The 23,019-nt window shown below is 52.8% G+C and overlaps 1 protein-coding gene across 1 annotated transcript in view; it reads left to right on the forward strand.

Annotated features, from left to right (window-relative positions):
- ANP32A (acidic nuclear phosphoprotein 32 family member A) overlaps window positions 1–5,108 on the forward strand; it is a 33,814-nt gene extending 28,706 nt beyond the window's left edge. Inside the window, exons 4-7 of the mRNA XM_010955331.3 lie at window positions 140–338; window positions 1,390–1,487; window positions 3,601–3,664; window positions 3,923–5,108. Coding sequence (XP_010953633.1) covers window positions 140–338; window positions 1,390–1,487; window positions 3,601–3,664; window positions 3,923–3,993 — 432 coding nt within the window. The 3' untranslated portion in view covers window positions 3,994–5,108. The remainder of the gene's footprint in view (window positions 1–139; window positions 339–1,389; window positions 1,488–3,600; window positions 3,665–3,922) is intronic.
- The last annotated feature ends 17,911 nt before the right edge of the window (window positions 5,109–23,019 follow it).

Here is a 23,019-nt window from a genome sequence, read left to right on the forward strand (position 1 = left end):
TAACAGTCCTCAGGTCCAGCTGCCCGTCTTCGGGTGATGAGGCCGAGCAGAGCCAGAGCGGAGCCTGCTCGTCACCGGCACGCTGTCCCCCTGCCCGCCTCGTGCGCACCGCTCACTGTCGGCTGCGTTGTGCTTGCAGAAGAAGTTAGAAAACCTCAAGAGCTTAGACCTGTTCAACTGCGAGGTGACCAACCTGAACGACTACCGAGAAAACGTGTTCAAGCTGCTCCCGCAGCTCTCGTACCTCGACGGCTACGACCGGGACGACAAGGAGGCCCCCGACTCGGACGCCGAGGGCTACGTGGAGGGCCTGGACGACGAGGACGAGGACGAGGACGGTGGGTGGCGCGGATCCGAGGGGGCTGGGCCCCAGAGACCGTCCTGCGATTCCCCAGCCACATTCTGACCCTGCAAAACCCTCCGAGTCCTCCCTTCAGTTTTTCCTCTTTTCCAAAGTCCCCCTGAAAATGAGATGTGCAGTGAGTGGCCCTGGACTGATGCTCTTCCAGGGAGGGGTGAGCGGGTGGAGGAAAGTGGGGTGGCTGAGGGTCCCCTTTCCCCGGCTGGGTGTCCAGGAGTGGAGATGAGGTGATGGCTGGACAGGTCACGGGGCCCCCTGGTGGCTGCGGCCCACAGGACTGGAGGCCGGGCCTTGCAGGGGGGTGGACTCAGGAGCCCCAAGGTCCCTGGAAGCGGAGGAGGCTGCAGGCAGCACTATGGGCTCCCTGGGGCCACAGGGAGCAGTCGGGGCCGGTGCTCCCCCCCACACTGCCGGCGCAGCGCGGCCTCCGTGCAGGTCTCCGTGGCCAGGGTACAGTTGGAGGGCTGAGATGTCGTCGCCCCAGCGGTTCTGTTTTCCCTTGTTAGGTGGGAGGACTCTGCAGGGTGTTCAGACACCTGTTTGCCCTAATTCCAGGCATCTGGTGATGTAGCACAAAGGCCCGAGGGCTGGCGTCCTGAGACCAGGCCTCTGGGGCCCAGCCCTGCAGCTGCCTGTGTGTGACTGAGCGGGCCCCTTCTCCCCCGGGACTCGGCTTCCTCACCGTGAAGGTGGGGTCCAGCTCGACGCCCTCTCACTGAGTTGCCTGCTCTGCTCTCCGGGCCTCGTCCCTTGGGCCTCGACTTGGCAGTTGCTCTGCAGCCTCACACCTCACAAGGGGTCCTTCCTTTCGTACAACTTGGAGGGAGGGCTCACTCTGGGATCATTTTAGGATGTGTCCGATGGCATCCGAGCGTCCTGGCTGCGGGCCTGCGGGGGTGTGGGTGGGTCGTGGGCCCTGCACTGAGGACCACAGCCGCCGTGCCCGACCCCTCAGCCTGGGGTCTGTGCTGCGTGTGGGAGGGAGGGCCGCTCACTCCAGATGCTTCTCGCCCCCGTTCCGTGCACAGAGGAGGAGTACGATGAAGACGCTCCGGTAGTGGAGGACGAGGAGGACGAGGAGGAGGAGGAGGAAGGTGAAGAGGAGGACGTGAGTGGGGAGGAGGAGGTAAGAGGCCGGGCTGGGGGACTGTCTCCTGGGGTCCCCCTTCCTGGCTTTGCTGCCCGAGTCAGCTCTGCTCAGTGCCTCAGCAGTCGGCTTTGGCAGTCTGGGAAACGAGTCCGTTTCAGGGCCTGTTGTTGGGCTGGTTTGGGAGAAGCAAGATTGCAGCTGGCCCTGGCCGAGAAAGAGGAAGGGGATCCTGGAGGCAGGTGAGGAGGGGACTCACCTGCTGGGGCAGGCCTGGCACGCGTTTCCAGGTGAAAGCTAGTCCTGGCATGGTCCACGTCCCCACTTTGCACCTTTTGGCATTCAGGTGTGAAGTCAAGATATTCTGTGAGCACTCAGGTGCTAGGGAAAGTCAGAGACGGCCTTGAGCTGATGGGTGATGGGATGAGGCACTGCTGGGTCCCTGCACATGGAGCTGGAGTGCTGTTACCCTCACACACAGACGGACACCCTCACACACTTAACGAGGTCTGTTGTGTGTCTGAGGGGCAGACCCCAGCTCCACCGTGAGCGGCTCCTGGACAAGTTCCTTGACCTTCTGAGCCTGTTTCTGCGTCTGCACAACAGGTGTCACTTTACAGCTGGCTGGTAAATAGGGATCAACTCACTGGGTCGTTAAGAGGATAAACTAATTTGTAAGTAAAATGCTTAAGGACAGTGTCTGACAAGAGAGTGTCTGACCACTTCTTAGACTGTCCCACCTCCTCCAGGTCCCGGCTCTGCGCTGGCCTTCGTGCTCGGATGCTCTGAGTCTCTCTGTACAAGAGTCATTTTCCCCGACTTCTCAGATTTCTAAACCAACTCTGTTAATCACAAAAGTTAGACCTGGAGAGGCTTAAAATGACAGCAGCGTGGACAAGGTCCTGCCCTCCTCTCATTTCCCTTTTCCCTCCCCCAAGGGTGTAGACACGCCCCAGCCACACAGCCCGCCAGGCCCCCACACGCTGGGCAGAGGCAGGGCAGGGCCCGCGGAAGAGCCTGAGCCAGGCGCGGTTCCCTCCAGGTTCTGCGGCTGGGGTCTCTTCTCCCAGGTGTCGGCTGCCAGGCTCACCTCTGAGGAGTGTTGTGTACTTTAAAAATCCAGACTTGGCAAAACAGGTCCCCCCAGGATGGGGCAGAAGGTCACGCTGGCTCGTGGATTTTTCACCTTGCTCTTCCTGTCACCAGAGCCTCAGTGTGCAGGGTTTCTTTGTGTGTGTGTGTGGGGGGGGGGTAATCTCATTGACCGTCTGCAGATTTTCAGCTTCCAGAAAAGGAGAGCTTACGCACACGCACACGCACACGCACATGCACGCGCACACACACTCTCACACACACACACGCACACACACACTTGTCAAACAGGCTGATTAAGGAGCTGTTTGGTGATATTATAAAGGGATATTTCCCTTGACAAAAAGAAGTCTATGGCCGAGTTCTTTTTAAACGATGGACTGCCTGGTGCTTTAGGAACAGTTCAGCATGCAGAGACCCAGTGAGCCAGGACGTCGGGAGCAGCACGGTCCCATGTTAAGGGGGACTCACACCCCTGCTGAGCCTCGGGGAGCTGGGGTTGGTGTCCTCAGGGGGCCTTGATTTATCCTCCCCTCCAAGGAATCCAGGTTGGCAGGACGGCGAGGGGGCAGGGTGGGGTGAGGCTGGACTCACCCACAGAATCTGGATTTCTAAAACTGGGGTCTTCCCTCGAAGCCAGAACTAGACTGAGGACGGGTGACAGGACAGCCTGCTCCCTGTGACGGGGAGTCGGTTGGGGCGCTTGGCCCCCCGAGAGCCCGCACTGGGGAACTGCCTGAGTTACAGGGACTTCGAGTCAGGATCCTTAGCCTGGGGGTGGAATGTGTCCCCCCCCCACCTGTGTCCCCACCACCACCACCACCTGTGTCCCCCTCCACATCCCCCCTCCACCACCACCATGTGGTCTGCAAAGGTGGTGTGTGACACGGTATTCTCCAGGGGAGGGGTTTCAAGCTCTCCGCCAACTCATAAAGGGGGCCCCTGATGAAGAAGCAAGCAGGTCCTGGGGGCTACCCCGTTTTGAGCTCAGCATCGGGGAAAGTGTCCTGACATGTCCCTCTTAATGTCTGGGGCACTGATGTCCCATCTTCTCTCCTAGGAGGACGAGGAGGGTTACAACGACGGGGAGGTAGACGACGAGGAGGATGAAGAGGAGCCTGGCGGTACGGCATCCTCTTTACTCCCCACGGTAGCGGGCTGGCCCCGCCAGTGACAGCAGATGGTGTGGGCCCTGAGGACCCGCCAGTGGGCAGAACACGCCCTCCTGAGGCCACAGGGGCCTCCCTGGCTTTGCAGAGCCCCTGCCTCAGTTCCCAGGGACGGCAAAGCGGCCTCAGTGTCCGGCCCCTGCTCTCCCAGCGGGTGGGGGGAGTCGGAGGCGACATTGTGTTAACCTAAACGTCTTCTCCTTTCTCTTCCAGAGGAAGAAAGGGGTCAGAAGCGAAAACGAGAAGCTGAGGATGAGGGAGAAGACGAGGACGAAGCGGAATAACCTATTTTGAAAAATTCCTATTGTGATTTGACTGTTTTTACCCAAACCCCCCCAAATCCTGCCCCCCGAAACTTATTTTTTTCTGATTGTAACGTTGCTGTGGGAACGAGGGGGAAACGTGTACTGGGGGTGGTGGGGGTGGGAGGGCGGGAGGGGGTGGAATAAAATACTATTTTTACTGCCACTCTTTACTTTCCCCTACTCTTCTTTGTGTCTGGTTCTGTCCCTGTGAAGGCGATGCTGAGGGCACACGCATGGCCGTCTGCCCCTTGCTCCCCAGGAGGACGGTTCGGAGCGCCCTTTCATTTCCTGGTCTTTCCTGAGCCTCCTGAGTTGGGGGCAAGGCTGTGGCTGCCCTCAGTTTGGCTTCTCAAAGCCCAGGCAGGGCTGAGCACCAGCCTGGTCTCACCTCCTGTCCTGGTTCCCGTGGTTCTGCGATGCTCGAGGCACCTGGCACCCTGGTTTGTAAATAGCGACCTAAAGGCGGGCTTTGGCCCTGGTCAGGGGCCCTTCCCCGTCTCCCACCCTCTTGCCCTCTTCGCGGATGGTGGTGGGCTTCGCTTGCCGGAGAAGACTGATGTCACTCTTGGGGGGTGAGCCGAGAGCTGGGAGCAGCAGGCTTCTGAGTTAGGAGTAAAATGAACCTGGCAGTTGTGATGCAAGGAGACGCTAACCCTCCAACTCCAGCGTCTGTCAAACAGCTTACAAAACACAACAAACAGAACTGTCCTATCTTGTTCTGTAAGATGCTAGACCGCTTTGTTTTGCAAAATGACCAGAGAATTCTTCCACGGGTCCTTCTGGGCTTAGACCCTTTTACGAACCTGAGCACAGGAGACGCTGCTGCCTGTCGGCTGGGTTTTTTTCCATACACCCGAGCACGGAAAACTAATGCAGAATTGTGATTTCTTACCTAGTGGAAATCCGAAGTGACTGCAAATTCCTAGTCAGTGTACAGGTTTGCCTTCCTGTCTCTTCCGGATTGCCTCTGAAGTGACGTGTGTTTCCCTCGCCCGTGTTCTCGTCTGCACCGGTTTCCTCCCCCTCAGAAGAGCCAAACTTTGAGTTTTATGTCTGTTTGTCATTGATAAATTTCAATAAATCTTTTTATACAATTTTTTGGGGATGGCTTCTTTGAGTCCAGAAGGCCAGAGGTCGTGGTAAGAGGCGGTCCAGGTGACCTGCCGGCCGCCGGGGGGGGCGGCCGGGAGCTCCGCTCTGGTTGCCTGACGTCGTTGTCTTACAGGCTGTGTAGCCTGGAGCTCAGGTCAGATACTCGGGGTCTCAGCGTGAGACTTGGTGGCGTGCCGTCTCCATTAAAAGCTGCTTTTGAGCGGTGGGCAGGGGTGAGGGGTGTGAAGAGATAAAGACACAAGAAGTATTTAAAAATCAGCCAGAGGGCCACCCACGATAAAACTGGGATCTTATTTTGAATATCTTTCATTGTTTTGTTGTTCAGACTGTCGAAAGAATATATGCTTGAAAACCTTAGGAATGTACAAGACGAATTTGTTCCTTTTTTCTTAATGTTAAGGATGATAATCTCTAACTAGAGTCTTCAAAAGCATGTGTCTGAAATGGCTCTGCAGTGGTCTGTTAACTATTCTGATTTGCTTGATTCTTACCAAACAGTAAGGTGTTTGGGCTGTTCCTAACTTACCACTGAAGCAGACACTCTGTTACACTTTCTGTGGATTTCTTAAAACAGATGCTTAGAAGCAGGGTCATTGCACTGAGAGTTGACATTGATGAGGTTCATGTGCAAGGCTCCCTGTTTCCCAGGAGAGTTATGCCAATGTCCTGTGGTCACTTATACATACACACCTATATTCATTCTCAGCCACATGGCCTTGAACCCACAGCAAGCCCTGGTCCCCGTGCAGTTCCACCAGAACAAAGTGCTCAGGGGACTGTCTCCCCCACCCTCTGGGCGGTTCCTTGATACCTACTACCTTCTCTGGAGCAGACAGACCTCTGGCTCCAGGGGTGGTTTGTGGAGGTGGCCTTTTCCGGAGGCCAGGCGCCATGCTCGGCGTCGGGACTGAGGATGAACTAGGCAGGCGTGCTCCGTGCCTCCCAGAGCTGGTGAAAGAACATGGAAGTGGGGTGAAGTCGAGAGACTCAAGCCTAGTCTCGGGTTTTCTGGTCCTGACTCCCTCCATGGGGGCTTTATGGATCAGTTGACTCGTGTAGATCAGGAAATACATGCTATACAATGTTAGGTAAAACGGATGACGATTGGGTTAATGTTGACGAGACTAAGGGAGGGAAACCCTGTATCAGTCCTACCGAGCGTTCGCACCACCTCTTGTGAGAAGGTCTCCCTGCGCCCATTTTACTGATGAGGGAAACTGAGGCCTGGTGACTTGGAGGCAAGGTGAAACACAGGTCGGTCTGGGCTATTCCCGTTTCATCGAACTTGGTCATGCGTGGCAGGGAGGCAGAGGAAGCTCGTCAGAGGGGAGGCAGCAAGAGGGGACCTTGCTGTGTGCCGGGCACACGTTTCACACGCAGCATCTCATTCCTCTGACGAGTCCTCACAGCCACCTCAGGCAACGTCACTGCCCTTGCTGTACAGGTGCCTCAGAACTGATGTGCCCAAGGTCTCGCAGCCAGAAAAGAGCGTCAGAGTAGCCAGGGGTGTGCTGTTCCAGCGCCGGCCCTCCTCCAGCCTCCTCCCCCGAGCTGCAGCTGCGGTGTGAGCCCGCTGAGCTGAAGCCGGCCCTCAGCCCTGTCTGTGCGGCCCCGAAGACGGGTCTCCCCACCAGGACTAGCAAATGCCACAGGACGACCCTTTGAGACGGAAAAGCCCTTAGAAATCACCCAGTCATCATGACGAAGGAAGAAGCCAAAACCCCGAGCGGCTGAGTGGAGTGCCCAGGGCCACCCTGCAGGGCAGCGGCCGAGCCCAGGCAGAGCCCAGAGCACCCCCCCCCCCGCGCTGGCGCTTCTGCACCAGATCTGGCGGCTGCATGGCGCGGGTGCAGGGAGCCAGCTGCTGGGAGAGGCAGGCGCTGTGTGGTGTCATCCAGAACGCAGCCAAGCCTCGGGTGCACACGACGCAGCGAGGGCCGTGGGTCACCTCTGTTTTCCGTGCCTCGAGTGCGTGCTGTTTAGAAATGTCACAGTGGGCTTGCCTTCCCGGTGGTGTCCGAGGCGGCCCACCCCTGGGAAGGGAGAGAGCTCTGTGATGATCCTTGACTAGGAGCTTGCTCTCCTCTGGGCCATGCGCTGCCCTGTGACCTCCCTCCATCCTCATCCAGACGCCAGAGATGAAACCAGGCCTCGGCGAGGTGAGACGACGCGCCCAGCTTGTGGCTGTGAAGCCTCAAGCCTTGGCCTTCTGATGCTGGAGACCTTGTTCTCATCCACTGTGTTAAAAGAGTCGCAGATGCAGGGAGGAGGGGCGAGCAGTTCAGCTTGTCTCATTTGCTGACTTGCAAAGGCTGTTTTTATCCTGATTCAGAAACTCATTGTTCTTGGTTGGAAGGATTCCCACGTGGGTCCCTAATAAGCAGCTTTGGACAATGGCTGCCCTCAGTCCCTGGACCAGCCCTGGGACAGGCCCCTGTGGCCAGCTGGGCCCAGGGGTGAATGGGGCCAAGGAGAGGGCTGGAGATGGTGGGACAGACGGGGGCAGGTCTGAGGCTGAATCGGCCTGACCAAGGCCCCCAAGACAGGCCAGGAATGTGTCAGCAGAGGAAGAGACTGGAGAAGGATTCAACCTGCTGGGGCGTCCATAGACAGCTTAGCTGACTGACTCAGGGAGCTGAGGCCGGGGACATCAGTGAGGTTGCCCACCAAGCACCAGTTCCTCTTGGTCTGGCCACCACACTACGGGGGACCATCGGAAGGCCTCTCGTGGGTGTGGACCACTCCTGCCCCGCAGTTCGGATGGGGCTGACCCCCACCTCTGCTTCCTGGAGTGAGCAACTGACCCAGTCCTGGTCGACCAGCATATTCCCAACTTTGACCAGGAAGACTGGTGCGAGGAGGAGCCTGGAACCCAAACTGGTTGCGTGAGGCTTGGTCCTTGGGGTTTGTAAGATGAGAAACCTCCTGTTGAGGGTACTAGGCTGGGAGGATGGAGGCACAGCCTTGACGAGAGCCTCTGGGGGGTTCCACCAGCCCGAGGGAGTCCTGGCTCGTGCAGTGAAGCGCAGGCACCAACATACATTTAGGGCGTACTGTTTGCGGGTGGCACACATGGTTTTGCTTGTTTGTCGTGACGGGCCTGTCTGGTAGCCATTGTCATCCCCACTTCAAAGACTGGACACAGCTAAGTGCTTGATGAATACTAGCTGCTCAGTGCCAGACACACAACAAATGCTCTATAAAAATCAGCCTAGCGTTTCCCAAATTTCCCCAATAAGACTCCCTGGGGCTTGCCAGACGGCCAGGTATCACCCCTGGGAGCCCTGGGTTGGGACCCAGGAATCCGAGTTTTAACAAGTACCCAGAGGATTCTCACCATCGAGGACATTTGGGAAACGCATTCAGCTCAACACCCACCCCAGCCCACCTGGGAAGGTCCCGTGGCCGTGCTCACTTCAGGTTGAGGAGAGTGAGGTCATGGGAAGCTAAGTGACCGGCCCACGCTGACAAAGGAGGCAAGTTGACAGAGCTGAGGTTTGAACCTGGGTCTCCCCGACCTTCACACGTCTCGTGGAAAGTGGTTGATAATAACTGCCTGTGTGCCTCCCAGATTGCGAGATGACACAAAAGATGGAAAGGACGTGGCAAGGTGGAAAGTGAAAACCACAACTGGGGGGCAGTTTTATGAAGAAGCTAAGCAGCCAAGCATCTTCTCTAACAAGAGGAAACTGAACCCTAAAAGCCACTTGGTGATCAGGATAATCTACATGAAAGTCTTTTTCTTTCCTCCCTTTTGAAATTTACCCGATAGTAAAATTCACTCTTGGTGTCAGCCACCACTCTCACGCTGGATCTTAGTTCCCGGGAGGTCTCAGCTGTAAAACAAATGGATCTGCACCTAGGAGTGCCCTAAGTCCTGCGGCGGCCTTCTGAAGGCGTGACGGCTTTCGACCAGCGCCCGGGAGTTCTCGCCAGGAGCCCTGGATTCTCACGCTAGCTCTGAGTCTAACCAGCTGGGTGACCGTGGACGAGCCACCTTCACATCCGGTAAGGAGGGCGACGCAGATCGTGTGTCTCCTGACCGCCCGGGGGGTGGTTCCTCACGCTCTTCCCCGTGTTGCCCTGAGGCTCTAGTTAGGACTATGCTGACCGTGAACTTTAAGAAAGACATTTCCTGCCAAAACTCCGAGGTGACAGTAGGAAGGGTTCATGGGGGAGAAGGCAGGAGCTCTCTGACGAGGAATTGGCAAATGGCGTTCTGAGGTCTCGACTGACATGTAGACAGATGGTGCAGTCTACACACACCCCCGCTGCCTGGGTAGCCCAGCTGGGCCAGTAAGGAAGCAGAGAGAAACCCAGTCTGCACTGAGTGCTCACTGAGTACCCAGAGCTTACACATGTCATCTCCTGGCAGAATCCTCTTCCTCCCCACTTTCCAGATGAAGACACTGAGGTTCAGAGACAGTGTGTCACTTGCTCGAGATCACACAGCCCCAGAAGGCATGAGCTGGTATTCGAACCCACAGCTTCCTGGCCTGAAGTGTGGAAGTGCTTCCTCCCTTTTCAGGTCCTGTGCAGCCTACAGCAAACTGCAGCGAGATTCATCCCCTCCCGATCTTGGTTTGACTAATTTCACACCCTTTCTCAAGAATCTAGCTCTCCGGCCCAGCTCGCTCCTCCCCCTCATCTCTGCGGCTCTCCCGACTTGTAAATCTGTGACTAAATCAGTTTCCAGCGTCCCTGGGAACAGAAGTCGCATGACAAGAGTGATTTGAACCTCAGGAACAAGGAGAATGGATCGCTACGCCTGGGGAGAGGGACCCTGGATGTTTCTCAGGATCAACAGCAGCTCCTCCCAAACCTTGAAATAGCAGGAAGAGACAGCACCCACCTGGGCTGGAGCCAGAGGCCTGCGTGGCCGGCCAGCTGCCCCTCTGCAGCGTCTGCCCCCCAGAAGTGTCGGGAGGTCCGGAGCACATCCCTGTGCCGACAGGAACAGCCCGATAGGGAGGGAGGCATCAATGGCGGGGAGGACTACACAGCAGGCATCTCGAAGAACCGCCGCCGAGGCTCCGGGGTCACTCAGCTCCGACAGGACCCCAGACCTCACGCATCCAGAGGACTCTGCTGCTGTCTGCCCAGGCAAAAGTGAGCTTCCAGAGCTGGTTAGGCACCCTGTTGGTCAGGCTCTGGTTTAGACACCAACCCCTGCTTCAGTCGTCTGGCCGGGGGGCTCCAACTGTGATTTATCAGCCCTGTGCCCTTCTCAGGAGGGGCTGTGGGCACGCTGAGCACTTGAAGCGCCAAGGATTGTCTGAGGAATCAGAGTTTCTGAGTTTTGTTGCCCATACCTCATGTATTCTAGATCTGTCTTGGGCCTGCAGCCAGATTCTAGGAACCAGCTCTACCTGCCAGTAGTCTGGCACTAACACCAGGATCTGGCTTCACCTGCCAGCAGGTGGACAATAGCCCCAGAGTCTTCAGGACCCTGACTCTGCCCAGCAGCAAGCCAGCACTAGCTCCAGGGCCCCCTAGGATTCCATAACCAGCCACCGCCTGTGACCAGTCCCCTCTAAACGCAGCACCACACAAGGCAGAGCCGGGCAGCCAGCCAGACTCGGGGCCAACAAAGCCTACACAGTCGGCCCACCCCAACAGAAGGACACATGAGCACTCAGAGGAGCCCCTAGAATGTAGGCCTTGGGTGACGAGAGGGGAGTGCACTGTTGGGACATACAGGGCACCTCCTACAGAGGCCACTTCTCCAAGGTCGAGAAATGTAACTAACTCATCACACACATAAAAGTACAAATGGCAACTAAGACACAATGAGGTGGCAGAGGAATATGTTCCTGATGAAGGAACAAGGTAAAACCCCAGAAGAACTAAGTGAAGTGGAGACAGGCAATCCACTCGGGCAAGAGTTCAGAGTAATCGTCATAAAGATGATCAAATAACTTGGGAGGAGGATGGATGAACAGGGTGAGAAGTTAGAAGTTTGCACAAAGAGTTAGAAGATATAAAGAACAACCAGACAGAGTTGAAGAATACAATAACTGAAATGAAAAATACACTAGAAGGCATCAACAGTAGACTAAAAGATTCAGAAGAACGGGTCAGTGAGCTGGAGACAGAGCAGTGGAAGTCACTGCTTCTGAACAGAAGAGAAGAAAAAAGAATGAAAAGAAATGAAGACAGTGCAAGAAATGTTGGAGACAACACCAAGTGTGCCAACAGTCACATTGCACGGGTCCCAGAAGGAGCAGAGGGAGAGAAAGGGCCCGAGAAGACATTTAAAGAGATAACAGCTGAAAACTTCCCCAGCCTGGGAAAGGAAACAGTCCCCACGTCCAGGAAGCACAGAGAGTGCCACACAGGAGGAACCCACGGAGGGGCACCAAGACACACCGTGATCAAAATGACAAAAATTAAAGAGACAAAACTAACAGCAGCAGGAAGGGAAAAGCAGCAAACAACACACCAGGGGCCCCCACCAGCCCATCAGCTGACTTTCCAGCAGAAGCTCCGCAGACCAGAAGGGAGTGACGTGAGGTACTTAAAGTGACGAACGGGAAGACCTACAACCCAGAATACTCTACCCAGCCAGACCCTCATTCAGATTTGATGGCGAAATCAAAAGCTTTACAGACAAGCGAAAGCTAAAAGAACTCAGCACCACCAAACCAGCTTTCAAACAAATGTTGAAAGAACTTCTCTAAGCTAAAAAGAAAAACCCACAACTGCAAACAAGAAAATTACGGAAGTAAAGAGCTCACGGGTGAAGGCAAGCGCACAGTGAAGGCAGGAGATCATCACACACAAAGCTAAAGGCTAAAAGACAAAGTAGGAGAGTCACCAGTGTCCACAATGAGCTGCTAAGGGACACACGAAACAACCAGAAGTAAAATACGATCAAGAACAGTCATCACGAGAGAAAGAGAGTACATACGCAGGGGATTTAAAATGCACTTGACATTGGGAGATCAGCGACTTAAAATGATCTGCTGTACGAGAGACCTCACGGTAACCACAAGCCAAACACCTATAATAGATATTTACACAAAAAAAGAAAAAACAACCCAAACACAACACCAAAGATGTTCAACAAATCACAGGAGAGGAGAATGAAAGAAGAAAGAGGAAAAAAAAAAAAGATCCACAAAAACAAACCCAAAACAATTAACAAAATGGCAACAGGAACATACAAAAAGACAATAACCTTAAATGTAAATGGACTAAACTCTCCAACCAAAGGACACAGACTGGCTGAACGAAGACAGAACAGGACCCCTATATACGCTGCCTACAGAGACTCACTTCAGATCTAGAGACAAACAGTCTGAAAGAGAGGGGATGGAAAAAGGTATTCACACGAGCGGAAATCAGAAGAAAGCTGGAGTAGCAATACTTACATCAGACAAAATAGACTTAAAGACTGTTCCAAGGGACAAGAAGGGACACTACATAATGATCAAGGGATCAATCTAAGAAGAAGATAAACCAATTGTAAATATATATGCACCCAATACAGGAGCCCTCAAAATATAAGGCAAATATTAACAGCCATAAAAGGAGAAACTGACAGTAACACAATAATTGTAGGGGACTTCAACACCCCCCTTACATCGACGGACAGGTCACCCAGACAGAAAGCCAGTAAGGAAACACAGGCCTTAAACATCATACTAGACCAAGAGGAATCCACATTGGAAAGGAAGAAGTGAAACTGTCACTGTTTGCAGATGACATGGGGCTATACATAGAAAATCTTAAAACACTGATTAAGGAAATCAAAGAAGACTTAAAAAAATGGAAAGATATCCCATGCTCTTGGATTGGAAGAATCAGTATTGTTAAAATGGTCACACTGCCCAAGGCAATCTACAGATTTAATGCAATCCCTATCAAATTACCCAGGACATATTTCACAGAACTAGAACAAATCGTAATAAAATTTATATGGAACCACAAAAGACCTAGAATTGCCAAAGCATTACTGAAGAGAAAGAAGGAGGCTGGAGGAATAACTCTCCCAGACTTCAGACAATACTATAGAGCTACAGTCATCAAGACAGCATGGTACTGGTACAAAAACAGACATATGGACCAATGGAACAGAATAGAGAGCCCAGAAATGAACCCACAAACTTTTGGTCAACTCATTTTCGACAAAGGAGGCAAGAATATACAATGGAATAAAGACAGTCTCTTTGGCAAATGGTGTTGGAAAAACTGGACAGCAGCATGTAAAGCAATGAAGCTAGAACACTCCCTTACACCATACACAAAAATCAACTCAAAATGGATCAAAGTCTTAAACGTAAGACAATATACAATAAACCTCCTAGAAGAAGATATAGGCAAAACATTCTCTGACCTATATCTCAAAAATGTTCTCTTGGACAGTCTACCCAAGCAATAGAAATAAAAGCAAGAATGAACAAATGGGACCTAATTAAACTTACAAGCTTCTGCACAGCAAAGGAAACCATAAGTAAAACAAAACAGCAACCTGCAGAATGGGAGAAAATTTTTGCAAATGAAACTGACAAAGGCTTGATCTCCAGAATATATAAGCAGCTCATATGACTTAATAAGAAAGAAACAAACAACGTCGTCCAAAAATGGGCAGAAGACCTAAACAAGCAATTCTCCAAGGAAGACATACAAATGATCAATAGGCACATGAAAAAATGTTCACTATCACTAATTATCAGAGAAATGCAAATCAAAACTACAATGAGGCATCACCTCACACCAGTCAGAATGGCCATCATTCAAAGGTCCACAAATGACAAATGCTGGAGAAGCTGTGGAGAAAGGGGAACCCTCCTACACTGCTGGTGGGAATGCAGTTTGGTGCAGTCACTGTGGAAAACAGTGTGGAGATTCTTCAAAAGACGAGGAATAGACTTACCATATGACCCAGGAATCCCACTCCTGGGCTTATATCCAGAAGGAACCCTACTTCAGGATGACACCCGCACCCCAATGTTCATAGCAGCACTATTTACAAGAGCCAAGACATGGAGACAGCCTAAATGTCCATCAGCAGATGACTGGATAAAGAAGATGTGGTATATTTATACGATGGAATACTACTCAGCCATAAAACCCAACAACATAACGCCATTTGCAGCAACATGGAAGCTCCTGGAGAATGTCATTCTAAGTGAAGTAAGCCAGAAAGAGAAAGAAAAATACCATATGAGATCGCTCATATGTGGAATCTTAAAAAAAAAAAACACCATAAATACAAAACAGAAACAGACTCATAGATGTAGAATACAAACTTGTGGTTGCCAAGGGGGTGGGGGGTGGGAAGGGACAGACTGGGATTTCAAAATGTAGAACAGATAAACAAGATTATACTGTACAGCACAGGGAAATGTATACAAGATCTTGTGGTGGCTCACAGAGAAAAAAATGTGACAAGGAATATATGTATGTTCATGTATAACTGAAAAATTGTGTTCTACACTGGAATTTGACACAACATTGTAAAATGACTATAACTCAATAAAAAATGTTAAAAAAAAAAAAAGTCTTAAAGATGCTCCCAGAAAACTATTAAAGCTCATCAATGGGGTGGTAAATCTGTAGGATACAAAATTAATATTCAGAAATCTGCTGCATTTCTATGTGCTAACAATGGAATATCAGAAAGAGAAATTAAGGAAACAGTTCCATTTACCATTGCATCAAAAAGAACAAAATACCCAGGAATAAACCTACCTAAGGAAGCAAAAGTCCTGTGCTCTGAAAACTTTAAGATGCTGATGAAACAAATTGAAGACGATGTAAACAGATGGAAAGATGTACCATGTTTTTGGATGGGAAGAATCAACATTGTTAAAATGACCATACTACCCAAGGCAGTCTACAGATTCAGAGCAATCCCTATCAAATTACCAGTGGCATTTTTCACAGAACTAGAACAAATAATTTTAAAATTTGTATGGAAACACAGAAGACCCCGAATACCCAAAACAATCTTGAGAAAGAAGAACGGAGCTGGAAGAACCATGCGCGCCAACTTCAGACTACACTACAAAGCTATAGTCATCAAAACGGCATGGTACTGACACAAAAACGGACACATAGCTCAATGGAACGGAGCAGAGAGCCCAGAAATAAACCTACACACTTATGGTCGATTAATCTATGACAAAGGAGGCAAGAATACACAATGGAGAAAAGACAGGTGTGTCTTTAAGCAAGTTTCATAGCCTCTTAGTGCCTTCGTTTCCTCATCCGTGCAATGAAGATAATAATGCACCTGCCTCACATGGTTATTTGAGGATTAGATGAGCAAATACATGGCTGAAGCACTTAGGTCAGGGCCTGGCCCTTGGTGAGCCATCGCCGAACGACGTGTGGTGCTGTCTTCACAGGGAGGTGTGGTGTCGGGGGCCTCAGTGCGTGGACTCTGGAGCGGGACTGCCCAAGGCCAAACCTCACTTCCTTACTCGTGAAATGTAGGAAAAACAGTCCTCAACCTCACAGGGCTGCTGTGGGGGTGGAGTGGACAGTGCCTCTCACTGGGTCAGCACTGCTGTATTCCGTCAAATCCAAAACGCCATGGATTGTAAGACACACCATTATTTTATGAACTAGGAAGGAAAAAAGCTTTCCAGTTAAATTACGAAGTGCCTCTGACTATAACACACCCTTATTTCAGATGTGTTACAAAGTGAAACATCTTAGAATTGCTGAAATGTGGGATACAGGTGTCCGCTGTCGCACCCTTACTTTCACTTAAAAGTCCATCTTGGATGTTGTTCTGAACTGGAATAAAGAGAGCTTCTCTTTAAGTGGCCACATAGTGATCCGTTGTGTGTGAGCCGTAAATTATTTAACCAGTCTCCTATTAGTTTCCAGTCCGTGGCTGTTACAACAGTACTGCAATGAATAACCGTGTAGACATGTCATTTCGCACGCCTGCGAGCCCACCTGCAGGGTGAATTCCCAGAACCGGCATTGCTGGGTCAGAGAGCAGACGCGCTGGGAGCTGTGGCAGGCATTCTCAGCTCCAGCTTAAACGGCCAGGCTACTTCAAACTACCTCAAAGTAAGGAATCGTGGGTCAGGGATGTTTGCAAAGGATGGACCTAATGGAAGAGGAAGGCAATGAGAAGCCTCCCCACGCAGGTATGGGAGAGAGAACATCTCCATACGCTGCTGGCGGCCGTGTAAGCCGGCCAGACCTTCTGACGGGCAGTTTGGCGTATCTCTTAAGTCCTCACTCTGGATGCTATCTTACAGAAATTCCAGCACAGGCTGCAAAGACACATGCAATAACAATACCAAGCACGTGTGACGTGGAGACACCACGAAGGGCCTTACAGCATAAACTCACCCGACCTCACAGCCCTGGGAGGTTGGGCTAAGTCTCGTGTTTGCAGACATGAGACTGAGACAGGGTGAAGCTGCAGAGAGGCCCGGGCCCGAGCAGCTGCTCCTAGCCGTGCCGTTGGCATTATACAGACCTACTCTTGAAATAGTGAAAAGGAAAAAAATTGAGAAGCCTGACTGTCCCACAGTGAGTTAGTTAAACTTATCAACTCACACTGTGGGAACCAGTGTGACCATGAGAAAGAATGAGGTGAATCTCTATGAAGCAACCTCAACACACGTCCAGAGTGTATTGTCTTGCTAAAAAAATTACAAAGGAAATGGCCAGTTCCCATCCCTCTGTATCTCCCAGGAAACGATATGCAATATCTTGCAATCACCGGAGAATGTGAAAAAGAATATATATACGTGAGTATACAACTGAGTCACTCCGCTGTGCACCTGCAACTAACACAACACTGTAAATCAATGAGACGTCGATAAAAAAGACCCCAAAGCGGAGGCAGTGGGGCAGCCGGGCAGCCCGAGCGCATGCCAGTGCATGTCAGGAGTCGTGCGTCAGACAGACAGGTGATGGAAGGATCGCGGAGCCGCTAGGGGCATGAAACTGAGTCGTCCCGCTGCAAGTGTGAGAGCGCCTTCACTCCGTTTACGTCCAAACCACCTGCAGCTTCTTAGTGATCTTCTGCACCGAGCCTGTTGCTGCTGGTAAGAGGTCATGTGATTCCAGGCTCCTAAAATTTTACTTCATCGCTGCACCAGCGTCATCAGAAGCACCAAGAAATGACTGGGTATAAAAGGGGACGATGGCCCCTCTAAATTCAAAGAAAAAGGGCGCACGTGACTCGAGTGCAGCGCTGGCCGCTGCCGCTCCGTTTCCCGGGAAGCGTCTCAGAGTGATGGTTTACACACGTCACGCACCGAATGCTAACAGACTTCACAGGATTAAAAGACACTTCAGTTCCCTTGCACTTTCAGCATTATTCCCTCCATTTCTAAGTTCTTTTCACGCCCTAGAATCTTCCCGAGCCGACCTGAGTTTCTCTCGCACCACCTGCCAGTTAAATTTAAGATATTTTACACCAGGAAATGCGAGGGTCAGGGAAGGGGGGTGTCTACGAACGACCTGAAAGGAAAGACCCTGTCTAGGCTGAGGTGGTGAGGGAGACCTGGGCACACGGCACAGGGCCACCGGTGACTTCAGGGGAGCGGGCGTGGCCGCCCCAAGACGGCCCAGCCCCTGAAGGAAGGGGTGCACGATGAGCCCGCAGCCACTCGGGGAGGAGGGAGGAGAATGCGTGGAAAAGGACAGCTTGATCTTTGGAGAAAGTCATTTGAAATCGTATAAAGGAAATTTTTGAGGAATTGTTTCTCTACCAGGAGAGCTGAGCAATCTGGAATTTCATATTCTAAAGGACCGGGCCGCCGAGGTTCTCAGCGGGAAGCGTCAGTTAGCTCACCGGCCCCCAAGGACCAAGCTGTCCCCCTCTCCCTCCAGGCTCTGGGTAAAGCTCCCACCAGGGGATCCTAATTTTTCAAGCCTCTTCTCCCTTTTATCAGCCTTTTCCTACTTCTTAAAGTGGTCAGCTTGCCTTCCTCCTTCACTTCAGCTTTTTTTTTTCTTTCTGCTGAGAGTTTTCTAGAGTATGGGGCATTTGGAAAACATTTTTAGGAGAAGAAAGGTTCTGCCTCCTTTCTTGTTCATCTCAAAGTGTGATGTTTACTGCATCCTGGGGACCCTGTTACTGTCCTGTGAGTCACCTTCCCACGAGTGCTCCGCCTGGTGTCTTCGCGGTGACTGGGAGGGGTTTCTGGACCTGACGTGGCTCCTGAACTTGTGAACTCCCTTTGTGTCCAGAAGCCAGAGGAGTCTGCGGCCCTGGCTGTGACGGGAGCCCCGAAGCTAGAGGTCGTTCTGAGGGCTGATGACAAGAAGGGACGATCTGCCGTCCTCTTTGAGGGCCTTCCCATCGCTGCTCATCTCACTGCTTGGAATTGGCCGCGGGTGCTCTGCTGTGTGCGCTTCCTTTCCTTCCTTCCTCTCCCTGACTGAACTGCAACATTGTCTTGGTTTTCTTCTGCTTCACAGCAGGATTCAACACGGCTGTTCTTCCTTCACCACGAGAGCAGGCAAGCATGGAGCCTGGGAGAAGCCTGCTTCTCTCCGGACCCTGCGTGACTTCAAGGGCCTGCTTGTGGAAGGGGGCCCCTCCCCAGGGGCCGCACACCCTCCCGCCGTCCCTCCCCTTTCTCGCGGTCGCACCTCCTGCACAGCTCGGCACCCTACCACGCCCGAGCCATTTGCTAGGGAGCCCCCTCTGCAGGGTCTCAGCAAGGGTGTCTGCCTCCCTCGCCTTCAGCTGGAACTAAAGCGCCCCTTTGGTCCCGGCTTTATGGGAAATACGTAACTCGCTGGACTGCATCGCTCCCCGGAGTCCAGCCTCCCACTGGACCAACAGCTTCCCTGTTCAGTTTTGCCCTTGCCCCTGCAGTTTACTTGGAGGTCACCACCTGACTTCAGGCCCTGGTTCAGAATTTGTGAAGAGGATGTTAAGTGCTCTTAGTACAAAGGATCAGAGGGATGTAAGGGAATGCTGGCAGGTGATGGGCACGTCTGTTGCCTTGGTTGTGGTGAAGGCATCACACGTGTGTGCACATTACATACGTGTTTACATACGTGTCAGGCTTTGTGTATCGATTATGCCACAAGAGACCTGTTTTAAAGTAAATGACCCCAGTTTCTCGTATGTTCTGCAAGCAAACTCGCCCAACATTTGCCCTGGACGGACAAATACAAGTGACTTTGTTATTTTTTTCACGTTATTCTTTCTAGGTTTTTTGGTTTTTTTGTTTCTGATTTTGTATTTCTCGACCACCACCTCTTTTCTGAGTGTCGTGTGTGCACACACGTGCTCAGTGGGCAAAACCGAGGCGTGGCAACTCTGGTGGCCTCCTGGGAAGGGCTTGGGGGTGGCATTTGTGCCAGGTCTGAGGCTGCGCCCTCACTCTCAGTCCTGTTTCCTGTAAACACGTCTCAGCCTTGATGTCTGTGTGAGCTGGCTGGCATAGTAAATAATTCCCGTATTTTATCAGTGCTTTTCTTCAATCACTCACCATTTTTTTCACTTAGTACTTACTGAAAGTGCTCATTTATACATATATACATTTTAAAAACCATTCATCTCTCTTGCTCACTCATAAAAAAAAAAAAAAAAGAAATCCGTTACGGCATCTGTGAAACGCGTCCGCATTTAGAGTCCAGCCCTTCTGAGTCACCAGGTTCGGGTCACGGTGTCTGTGCCCCCTGCGCAAGGCTCTGGGCTGAGAGGTTCTCATGGGGACACTTCACTGGTCAGTAGTCCTTGGGGTTCTCTTTCTCACCACTGACTCTAATTTTCCCAAGTGCTGGGCAATAAATCTACCTCCGCTCTGCTCCCTGGCCAGTATGATCTGAGACCTGCCCCAATATCAGAGATGCTAAGATGGCAGAAATGAGGGTCTTTGAACTGAAGTGTAGACAGAGTGTGTTTTCCTCGTGTGGTGCGATGGTCAGTAACCTGCCTACCGTTTCTTCATAGCCCTCATGGTGAAGGTCATATCGCCATCTCTGCATTTGGGGTTTGGACACTGGATCTCAGGGAAGGAGCAGAGACAATGGGAGGCAGAGTCTGCACCCTGCAGGCCGTTTCTGACCGAGCGCCCCCTGCCACCTGCCCCATCTTGCTGACACTTACAGACTCTGACTTTGCCCCTGGAGGGTAACAGATCTTTGGGCGCTCTGCTTCTCGAGGCCACGCCAGCTTGGGAGGCCGACTATAGTCGCATCGTGGATAACACGAATAAAACGGTGTTTCTCTGACTCAGCCTCTGCCCACGGAGTCGCAGGAGTCCTGGGCTCCCAGCTCCCCCCGCCAGGGGGCATATCCAGGTGGGTCTCATGTGTGCTTCCCAACTAGCCTGTCTGGCCCTTAACCCAGTGGGTTTCCCTTCCCCTACTTGTTCTTCTCTGGGCCCACGGTCACTGGCCAGAATCTCCACAGGGAGGACCTCCCTCTGCTCTACATACCCTCCGTGTGTGGTGCGGTTCTTTCTGTTTCCTGCTCTCAGAACCAGGTCCTTGTACCAGGTTTGTGGGTTGGGTGTCTCTCCTAAGAGAGGCTCTCTGACCTGACCGTTAGGGAGCGCGATTCTCAGCTCTTCAGTCCTCCCGTCTCTGGTCTCCCCACGCCTCCAACTTCCCAGACATGCCCAGAGGCACAGGAATTCACAGCTTAAGGCAGCTGGCAGCTTAAGGCTAAGCTCTGGGCTGAGGAACCCCAAGACATAAGCCCTGTCTCCTTGTATTCGTTTTCTGTTGCTATGGTAACAAATCACCACAAATGTAGTGGCTTAAAACAACACACAAGTGTTACCTCACATTTCTGTACATCAGAAGTCCAGGCAGGCTCGGCTGAGTTCTCTGCTTACGATTTTCAAGGCTGAAATCTAAGTGTCGGCAGGACTGGGCTCTGGTCTGGAGGCTCTGGGCGAGAATCCACTTCCAGGCTCCTTTCCTTGTTGGTAGAATTCACTTCCTCGTGGTTGCAGGGCTAAGGTCCTGCTTCCTCGCTGTCAGGTGGGGGCTGGTCATGGCTTCTAGACGCTGCCCTGTTCCGTCTCGTTCTTTCCACATGCTCCCCTCCAGTCAGTGCCTCTTCTGCTCTGAACCTCTCCAACTTCCTCCCTCCTCATCTCTCTGACTCCAGCTGGAGGAAGTGCTTTGCTTTTAAGGGTTCGTGTGGTCAGACTGGCCCCACCCAGGTGATGCAGGGTATCACCCTGTCACCATCATAAGGTCCAAAACCTTGGTCACATCTGCAAAGTTGCTTGCCGCGGAGCAGAATATATTCATAGGTTTCAGGGGTGAGTGCACGGCTCTTTTGTGGGGGCCACGATTCGACCTACCACACGCCCCCAGTTAGCTTGCAATCTCCTGGCAGAGTCGGGGAACTGCACAATCTTGGCATTGTGGGTACCTCATAACTTCTGTTGCTGGGAGGGACTTGGAGGGTCCTTTTGTCGAACGGAAAAGATTACAGAGCAAAGTTAAAATTCCTAGAATTTAGTTTTTAAAAATTCCCTACTCAGAATTAATAGGGGAAGAGATGCTGCCTCCTACGGGACGCAAGTGCCTTCAAGTTGGCGGCTCCGGGTGGGGGGACTTCCTCCTCAGGCTCTGGGCACTGTTTCTGGGGTGGACAGAGCAGGCGGCCCAGCCCCTGCTGGTGATCATCCTGGGCAGAGTGGGCTTGCTCAGCATCCGGGAGCTGAGAGATGCCAGCTTCTCCTAGTCTGGCTTTCAGCCGGTGCTTTGGGAAATCTTGGATGGGGAGGCTGTGTGGAAACAAATTCATGTGCCTTTGGTCAGGCGTACTCTGTGGTGGGGACCTCCACAAACCCCACAGAAACCCATCAGCAGGTTGTAGGGGCCCCGTTTTGCCAACAGGGAGACTCAGGGTCTGAGAGGTTGAAAGACGTGCTTGGGTCACGCAGTGAGGCACAGAGGCAGCGCTCGGGCCCGCTCTGCTGTCTCATAGTTCAGCCCCTTCCTCCAGCTGCAGGTGCTCCCTGGAGACGTGAGGAGCCAAGGCTTGTCACTGGCGTACTGAGTGACCTTGAAGCTTGTCGTTCAAGTCCCAGCCTACCTCTTCCCGACCACCTCAGTCTGCACTGATCTGCTTCTTCCCTGAGTCCCCACACATCCATTCATTCGTTCTGAACGCAATACACCGAAGTATGTCCAGCACGTTAGGCACCATGCCAGGTGCTGGGTATGGTGGGAGCAGGACGGAGCACCCAGTCCGCCGGCAGCGAGCCCACAGCGCTGCCTTCGCCCCTGGAGCGCGGCGAGTCTTAGGATGGGGAAGGCAAGGAAGCCACGGGAGCAGCAGGTGAGGTCGCAGCCCAGTCTAGTGACACGAAGAAACTCGGGAGGTGACGTCAAAGGCAAGGCCTGAAGGCTAAGGTGCCAGCAGCCAGCCCCGAGGGGTGCAGGCAGCGGGGACGAGGCACACGGAGGCCCGGAGGCAGGAGACAGCCTGGGAGGCCGCCCACGACGTCAGAAAAATGAAGCGAAGCGGAGCGCGTGCTCCCCGGCTCTAACCCTCTCCGCGCCCCCTGTTCCTTTTTCTGTAGGAAACCGGCTTCACTTGGCTTCCATGAACGCCCAGGGCTCCGAAGAGCAGCTTCAAACAACCGCTAACCGGGGAAGGGAGGGCGCGCAGAAAGGAGGGCGCAGCAGTCAAGACGCGGCAGGGCCGCGCGGGGGCCCAGGTCCTCCCGGAGGCGCAGGCGTAGCAGCGCCACAGCGCCCCCCGCAGGGTCGGAGGCCCCGCCCGTGGAGGACGTTGGCCTCGGGCGGAGCGCGAGTCCAGCAGCGCCGCCCTGGTACCTCCACGCCAACCACACACCCAGCAGCCCTCCCCCCCAGTGTTGCCTCCAAAAACTTCTCCCCCCAGACCATCGGGGTGTCGCGGGGTTTTGAGCACAGGCCACGCGCTCTCCCTGCCCAGCCCTGCGGTAACTCTTCCTCTGCTCC

This window comes from Camelus bactrianus, chromosome 27 (genome assembly GCF_048773025.1).
Source record: "Camelus bactrianus isolate YW-2024 breed Bactrian camel chromosome 27, ASM4877302v1, whole genome shotgun sequence".
NCBI classification, from domain to species: Eukaryota; Metazoa; Chordata; class Mammalia; order Artiodactyla; family Camelidae; genus Camelus; species Camelus bactrianus.